This window comes from Peromyscus eremicus, chromosome 7, assembly GCF_949786415.1.
Source record: "Peromyscus eremicus chromosome 7, PerEre_H2_v1, whole genome shotgun sequence".
NCBI classification, from domain to species: Eukaryota; Metazoa; Chordata; class Mammalia; order Rodentia; family Cricetidae; genus Peromyscus; species Peromyscus eremicus.
The window spans coordinates 12,265,290-12,274,358 of record NC_081422.1 but is presented as its reverse complement, the minus strand read 5'-3'; the positions used below and the strand labels follow the sequence as shown (position 1 = coordinate 12,274,358).

Here is a 9,069-nt window from a genome sequence, read left to right as displayed (position 1 = left end):
ATGTACATCATTATATGCTGAATATTGGTATTCACTTTATAATTCACTTGTTATATTTGTATTACTACTTTTCATACCTCATGCTGCTTTTCTCTAGTGGGGATTGGATGTAAAATATTCATTAATTGGTGGCTGTGGTTTAATTATATGCATTTCTATGTATTATGACATAAAGCCCCAAGGGGAAAAAAAAAAGAGCTGTGGGCTTGAAATCCAATTGCTTGTAAGTAAATTGTGCTTTGTCTCAAAGTCAGAGATTCGGCAGATCACGTGAAAAATCCTGTGCTAATTATCATGATGAGAAGGGTGTGACAGGCCGAACAGGAGTAAATGTAGAACTACTTCAGTGCTAAGTTTTCTCCGAAATACGGTGGTTATCCTTCATTAGATATACTCATAAATGTTTAGTTTTATTTGTTAAATATCACAACTTCTATGGGAATAAATATTATCACTGTCATGTGTTTCAACTTACCTATTCATCTTTTCTTCTTTGAAATGGTGGCTTTTAAATTAGAGTTTTGAGGATGTAAGATTTCTTAGAAATGTAGCAGTTACATAAAACCGTAACAGATAATGAATGTAATATCTATAGTGGTATGTTGAAAATGTAGTGATGTTTGGAGACAGCATCCCTACGTGTACTGAAATAGGACAGTAAAAGGAATGTAATGGAATTGAGAACAACAGATTTATATACATAAACTACTGCATGTTGGTCTTGCTTGGAAGCTACTGTAGCTGGAAGGATCTGCCTAGATAATCCAGATAAGCCTCTTCCTTATGAAGAGGTCTGATGTTCTCCTAGGAGACAGCATCCCTTTTCTGGGACATCCCTTGATCTCACATACTTTACCTATCAAAACAGTGATCTGATACGTAGTGTGCGCAGTGTGTGTGTGTGTGTGTGTGTGTGTGTGTGTGTGTGTGTGTGTGTTTAATGTCTGTGGATATCATTTTTCATCATCTTTGTCTGTGATATCATTTTCCATCATCCTTGTAGGCCCTGGCTTATTAGCTCATTGGTCTCAGTTACTTTATTGAATTAATATTTTAGTTTTCTTGTTGAATGAATTCAACTATTTGTTGAACAAATATGCCTAAAGTTATGTTAAAACTTGTCATTAGAGCTCCCTGAAGTGGTTCATAAGATGGTCAAACATCAGTTAATATTCCACCAATACTGATGAATATATGAAAAGCATAAAGATTTGGGGTGAAATAAATCTCAAGATGTATTTTGTGGCATTGGATCTTGTAGAATCATGGTAGAGCTCATTCTAAATAATCAGTTTAAAATTCCTTCATCTTCTAAGACTGAGAGCTGGATTAATGCAAGAGTGACTTTTGCAGCTGGTCTGTAGCTAGTGGCAAATGGGGCTTATGAATCCTGAGTTCACTAGTGCTGGCGAGGGGCTCTTCTTGGGGACTACAGTTCCAAAGATGTTTGCAGGTAGTTAGCTCCACATTCCTGCTTTCCCCTGGACAGTGATGACTGTCGTGGGACAGTCTTAATAACCAGGGAAGGCATCATGAAGAGGACTGTGTTCAAGAGCCAGTTCCCACCAATGAAGGGAGTAGCTGAAGTCCAGCGTGTTCCTCCTTAAGTGGGAAAGAGCACTCCAGCAAGAACACTAACCCACTGAGGAATTGCCATTGCATTTGAGAGTTAATTTTAGTTGATTCACTTTTTCAAGAGTCCTTTGCCCCTTAAACTCTTCCAAGTTGAAAAATCCTAAATACATTTAAAATACCCTGGGCCTGTGGAAAGCATGCTTCTTTCGATAGGCTGTACCTGCCTTCCCCCTAGTTCTGACCTGATTTACCTGGGCCCTAGTCCACTTTAATCTTCTCTCAGGGATTTCCCTTCTAAGGGATTAAACTTTCATCTGACGGAGCGTGAATAGAGCAGTGGAGTGGAAGCCTGACTCAGCCAAGGATAATTCTGCTTTTTCTGATAGCTGTCAGGGACTCTTTATAGATAATCAATAAAATGCCATGTGGCAGAAAGGATTAGGAGACAAAATGAGTTGTGCTTTCACAACTTACAGTTAGACTTTTATTTAGGAATATGTACTCACTACCCCTCTCCCTTCCCTCCCACATCCATTCCTCCTCCTCATCCCCCACCCACCCACCCCCTGCCTTTCTCTCCCTGAAATCAACAGCTAACATCTCTTACAATGTGCCCTTAAGTTTTTCAGGGTGGAAATGGGCTGCAGAAGACAGAGAAGCCCACAGTGCTTGCTAGGATGTTGGAAACCCTCGGTACCTCCTGGCAGAGTCTTGATGTGGTGATCTCTCTGTAGCTGATATTGGCCCAAATAAAGCTTTGATGTATTTTGTTCTAATAGGGTGAACTCTTATCCTTTGCTCTTATCCTGCTTCAGCTGGCATTGGAATGTTGACAGATACAGAGATCTGTGATGGGCACCAATCGCCAGTGTTGACCATCCTGATGCACTTGCTTCTGGGTGGTCCCTTTGTCACTCACTTGAGATCACATATAGCCCAGGCCTTGACAATTTCTTATGATCCATTAAATTGGTGGTGAATCTTTTAGTGTCCTGATCATGTTTCTTCTGTCTTTGCCACAGGAGGAGTGTGCCCGGGGTCCAATGATCCTTGTGTGGAGAAGCCGTGCCCAGAGGACATGCAATGTGTGGGTTATGAGGCCAGCAGGAGACCATTCCTCTGCCAGTGTCCTCCAGGGAAGCTCGGAGAGTGCTCAGGTACAGAGTGGCATGGACAGGGCAGGGTTGCATCTCCTATTCCTGGAACATGTTCCTTGTGTGAATGACTCTGCCCAGAAGACACGTGCATGTGCATACAACATTTACCTTCAGAAAGGATCATGGCCTATGTTCACCTTCATGTTTAGTTGGGACAAGTCACAGCCAGTGCATGCTAATGAGACATGAAGATAGGGCTCCTTGTGTAAAGGGAAGGTCATATCATGGGTCCACAGTCGTGTTGCATGGCTGATATTTACATCATTTTCATCCAAATAATCTTCTTATGATCTTCGTCCAATGTAACATTTTTATCTACTTCTCACACTTTATTTTCACTTTGTTTCTCTTCTTTCCTCTGAGAGTGTCTTCATTTGCTACACTAGTAGGATCATCTTTTGTAATAAAGTGTATTTAACACCCAGGCACATTAATACCAATTTTGGAACCCAAGAGATAGTTACTATCTCTTGTAATGCACACCCAACAGCATGGCTGTGGGTGCTGTGAGTGATATAAGTGATGATAATTATAGTAGTAATCATGGGAATATGAGCTATCATGCCTAATGTATAAAGAAAGCAAGCACTTTGCTGAACACAGGGTTTTAGAAGTTCAGCCTTTGCAAGGAGAAGTCCTATTATAAAAATGGGAACCAAACTGCATCATGGTTGATGTCCAGCATAGAGCTATCCAAGAAATGAAGGGAAAACTAGGGAACTTGAGCAAGTCACTGAGGTGTCCCTGCCCCGACACACATGCCATGCACACAATATCCCTTTTTACCGATATCTAAACAGGGAACTTTGGATTGCTGATGACAGTCACCCATTTGCTTTATTTCCATTCTCTCTGCTTTTCACTCTACAAGGCTATTGATCTGTTTGCTGCAACATTGTGTCGGAGAGAATGTTAAAATTTAAAAAGAGGGTTAATTCAGAATCAGGTGAGTTCAGAATCGGTGGAGTGAATTGGATTACAGTCTAGGAAGGGGTGACTCTTCTTTGAGAAGCCGTGCTGTGCCATGTGCCTTGATTTCTTCTGAAAACCCTTTTTCTCCTAACCCTCAAGCTTAAGCCTACACTTTTCAGAGAGAGAGAGAGAGAGAGAGAGAGAGAGAGAGAGAGAGAGAGAGAGAGAGAAGGGAAGCCTTGTCATTAGTGATTAGCCAATGGAACTGTGACAGCGGAGGACTTTCTTCTTCAACAGCTGACACCCATTGACTGTTTGGTGTTACTGGAGAATACAAGTATTTCATGAGAGTGGATTTGCTGCCTTTTCTCTGTTTCACAGAACTGAAAATTCTTCTTTTTAATTTTCATTCTATTTCTTTCACTGTGAGGGATTGACTTAGGACCTCGTATATGCAAGGCAAGCACTCTATCATCTAGCTGCGGCTATCCTTTGCTTTTCCATTTTGAGAATAAGTCATCCAGGGTTACAGTGAACTCACCCTATAATCTAAGCAGGCCTTGACTTAAGAGCCTCCAGCAGCAGCCTCTCCTGCTGCTGGGATTTCGGGCCTGCATCACCTGACCCAGCCACGCTCTTACGTGTCTAAGAGAAGGCAATGGTGGGGGAGGAATCAAATGATACCTTTTAATAATAATAAGTTTGGAAAGAGGAAGTTAAGAATCTAATGTTGCTAAGAAAGTTCACATTATGGAATTTACCCAGTTGCTCTGAACATGAGACAAGTGGGATGATTTGGGTAGCTGACTGGTTAATAATTTAATGATATAAAATTGTGAACTGGCTTTAATTAAGACCCCTGGGTTCCACCCTTAACTGCTGTGGTCTGTAATCAGCTTTCCTGGTGTGTGTGTGTGTGTGTGTGTGTGTGTGTGTGTGTGTGTGTGTGTGTGTAGGGGTGGATTCATAGGTCCCTGATCATTTCTGGATTTTAAAAGAACACTTTTGCTATTGGAATGGTCTTTTCAGGGCACACTTCTCTCAGTTTTGCTGGAAACAGTTACATCAAGTACCGGCTTTCTGAAAATAGCAAAGAGGAAGACTTCAAGCTAGCTCTGCGCCTGAGAACCCTGCAAAGCAACGGGATCGTAATGTATACTCGAGCCAACCCCTGCATGATTCTGAAGGTTAGTAAAATGGGCTGCATTCTTCCGCAGCTCTGCTCCTGTAGTTATCTTGCATTGCTGCTGAGACAGTCTTATACTGACGCCCAGGACAACTTCAAACTCAAAACAATCCGCCCGCCCCAGCCTCTCGGTGCTGTGATTATGGGCATGAGCCACCACGCCCCACCCACAATCGTTTCTTATATGGCTACATTGACTGTTAAATTGGGAGATACTGAAACTAGTGTCCTGTCGGTTTAGAAGCCCAGAACAGACTTCAGGACAAAAGAGAGAGCAACGGGGTTGGAAAGGGTGCGGGCATCCTATTTCTTTCTAGTCATTGTATTTTCAAACTGGCTGGTGGAGACATCTCCCTATAGAAAGGGCTTGAATACGCACGCACCTCCTTTATATTCCAATCACTCCACAGTTCATTAGGACAGATCTCTCTATTAATCCCATGACAAGGCTAATCCTTTAACAGGCTGACTGTCCATGTTCACCCCATGTTCTCCACACTCGGGTTGGCTGCACTGTTACTCAGGGAGGAACTAGGAGATCTTGGGCACAAATATTCCACGTATCCTATCATAACCCAAGTCATCCAATTTTTAAATCATTTCCTGACCTCAGAAGTTTGCCTAAAGCAGACAAATTTCATTTAAAATAAATCTGGCATTGGTATGCAACTTGGGATTTCAAGTGCCTTCATGATTACACTAAGAATACTAACAAATGTATCTGCATCTTTCTAATTTTCAATTTAATATAAGTCTGCTATGGACATAATATCCCCACTTACCTGATCAAGAAGAACAATCCAGAGAGTTTTATGTATTCACCCAAGGTAGCTCAGTTACTGAACATCAAGGCCTGACTCCACAGTGCGGTATCTCCCACCCCCTGCTCTTCACCTCCAAGCTCTCCTCAGCCCTTCTTCTTGACATTCCCGCTCAAAGGATCACAGATTACATGCTGCACATCTCTAGACCAGACTTAGCTTTTTTTTTTTTTTTTTTTTTTTGGTTTTTCGAGACAGGGTTTCTCTGTGTAGCTTTGCGCCTTTCCTGGAACTCACTTGGTAGTCCAGGCTGGTTTCGAACTCACAGAGATCCGCCTGGCTCTGCCTCCCGAGTGCTGGGATTAAAGGCGTGCACCACCACCGCCTGGCTCAGACCTAGCTTTTGGGTCTGGGGGATAAGAGAAGACCAGATCCAGTGTCTAGGCATGAAAGGGTGGGAGAAATATGCTTCCCCTGATCTGTCCGTGGGGGGTTATATTTCAGTCGAATATTCACTCTATTATTGCTCGGGCTCTTTAGAAGTCCTCAGAGCTTGCCCAATGGAAACTGACCATCAAACAAGAACAGCTAGACATGTAATGGGAAGGAGCCTGTCAGAGCTGCCAGGACCTGGTATCTCTGGCCTTCCCTCTCCTCTCTCAAGCTCTAATGGATTACTGTAATGCCAATGTTTGCTGTTAGATAATCTCTGTACAGCACTAAACTTGAGAGGGAACAGAATATCAAATAAGGATGACTTGATCCTAAACTGAGTCTTGCCATTTGTCTGTCCCTGGCAAGTGTGTTATCGGTGCACCTCTCTGGGGACAGAAAAGAAGAATAAACCCCTGAGGGAGCACTCACCATGCACGTGTGTGATAGATACCTCACGAGACAAATGTGTTTCTGAAGTTGGATAATTGAATTCCTAAAAACGAATTCCAATAATCTAAGGCCAATTGCTGTCTGAAGAGACCCTCTGTGAGTGAATGCCATGGGGTTGTAGACCATCATATCTCTCTCTCTCTCTCTCTCTCTCTCTCTCTCTCTCTTCACATGTTGAGTTTGCCAACAGCAGGAGTTGTCATCCTTGTTGCCAAGAGTATCCTCTTTGGGGACTTGCTGAACACCAAGCCTCATGGGAGATTTAATGTCATTGGCTTTAGGTACAGTGTGCACCCTGTGCTTTGCTTCAGCCACAAAAATGAAATGCTGGCCTAAACTGCACCTCCTCGTTGCCTATATTTCTAGGGCAGAGTGTGTTCTGTAGAAATGTATTTAAGACAACAGGGGCCAGAGAGCATCCCCCGGCAAGTGGTAAAGAGTTGCATGGTGGTCAGAAAATACAAAAAACTTCATGGACAGAAGTGTCACTGTATCCTGGCTGCAATGAAATGCACTTGTCTTTCTGTCTCCCATTACTACCATACCTTCTAAAAGAGATTTGAGACTTACCATAAACACACAAATGCAATAAAAGTCTAAGCACCATTGACATGAAAATAAAAGGTTACAATGCAATCAATGACATGAAAAAAAGCAAAATATCATGATTGAAAAAAATCATAGAAAATACATTAGTTGAGCACAGACCCACTTCTGAGCTTCCTGGAAACCAAAGCCACAGAGTAAGAAGGGGCTGTGTCCCCTTTGTGCCTCTTAAAGCAAAGTGTCAGATTTCCAGAGCAGAAGTGAGGACGAAGCAGAGCAGCTCTTTGTGCTGCCGTCAGACCTTCTGGCACCAACTGGAAAGCAGACGGAAACTCGGGTGGCTGATGTAGAAATGTTCTTAAATATAAAAAATGTTTAGGAATGTGATATGTCAATAAGTCCTTTAATCAGATTATTCTCAGACTTGGCTTGATACCCCAGAGCTGAAAGAAAGACAGAGTAGTACTTTTGTAGGTGATGTGGGCGGGTCTTTCCGTCATGGACTGTAGAAACTTTTAGAGTGCTTTCACATATATGTCTTTCTGATTCTTACCCACTCCCTAAAGGCAGTGCCCGTGTCTGCCTGTGGGAAGACTGAGACTTGGAAGCATTTGTTGACTTCTTTAACAAGTAATAACTACTCCACAGTGAGTGTGACAGGTGAAGAGGTTAGAAGCACGTCAGGAGTTAAGAAAAGGAATGTCAAGAGTTAAGAAGAGGAACGTCAGGGGTTAAGAAGAGGAGCGTCCACCCATTTATTTATTCCTCCATGCAATTATTTTTTTCTTAAAGGTACCCCACATGTCTGATGCCTATTAAGTGGCTTTGAAAATACATGACTGAAGGATATCCTTTCCAGAGATTACTTAATGACCCTTGTGATGATTGGTCTTAATTGAGACTTTGATTAGATTTAGATGTACTTAGGAGATGGGTGAGGCACACATCTAGATATGGCTGTGAGAGGCTTCCAGAGATAATTAACTGAGAAAGAAGGACTTACCTTAAATGTCGGTGACCCCTTTCCAACTCCACATTTCGTCTACTTCTTGGCCACCAGGATGGGAGCTGTCCTGTTCCCATGTCACACCTGCCTGGATAGGATGGACTGGGCCCCCTGAAAGTGTAAGCTGAAGACTAAATCCTCCCCTGTGCTGTTCTGTAAAATATTTTGGTCACAGCAATGACAAAGCTAGCTAACACAGACCTCTGACAAACAGTCCCATGCAACAAGACTCATAATTTAATAATTTCTACTAAAAATCCTTTACTACGAAAATTACTTTTATGGATCTGATTTCTTGTCTCTTAATGCCCTAGTCATTGAAATTGATCAAAGCACACCATTGATTTCACACAAATCTGAAGATGTAGATGTTTTATGACATAAGGACATCTACCTTTCTCTGAATTATGCATATCACTGAAAAAAGTCACCCACCTGCCCAAGCAATAAGCCATTTCAGTAGCATGACTACAGATCTTTGCAGCTCAGACACACTTCAGTCTCCACTGCAACATCTCACTGGTGCTCTGATTTGAGGAAGCTCGTCTTTTGCAAAGAAAATACTTTAAAACTTGGCAGACAGAGAAAATTAACTACTATTAGAGTATAGTTTTCCCATGTGAAGATGACTCAGATACTTCAAAGAGAAGGAAGTATTCTATCTCTCTGGCATAACATACCTACTGTTATTAACTTTTCACAGGGTAGCTTTGGGCACCAGTATTCTAGAGTGTCATAGCAACAAACCTGAAGGTTCAAAATGCCCAGAATCATCAAGATGCAGGTGATGTCTCTTCGGAAAAAAGTGAAACTGTAGGCACCTGGCTTCTTTCGCTTGGCGATGCTGCTGCTTTTATGTTATAAAAAGGGCTGGGTTACTTAGCTGTGTTCAGTGTTCACGGGGAATAGTTTTAGTTCCTTAGCTGCAGAATTTTTATGTGTGTGGATGTATCAGACTCATGTCAATTTTTTTCTGGTTATTACACACAGGCAATTGGTAGTGATGGGGGAAGGGAATGAACCAAGTAATATGTTAATTAA

General features: G+C 42.1%; 1 protein-coding gene across 1 annotated transcript in view; it reads left to right on the top strand.

Annotated features, from left to right (window-relative positions):
* The first annotated feature begins 1,374 nt into the window (after nt 1–1,374).
* Nucleotides 1,375–9,069, top strand: part of LOC131914616 (protocadherin Fat 3-like) — a 33,203-nt gene continuing 25,508 nt past the window's right edge. The window contains exons 1-3 of the mRNA XM_059267223.1: nt 1,375–1,453; nt 2,598–2,732; nt 4,674–4,831. Of these exons, the coding sequence (XP_059123206.1) occupies nt 1,375–1,453; nt 2,598–2,732; nt 4,674–4,831 (372 nt within the window). The remainder of the gene's footprint in view (nt 1,454–2,597; nt 2,733–4,673; nt 4,832–9,069) is intronic.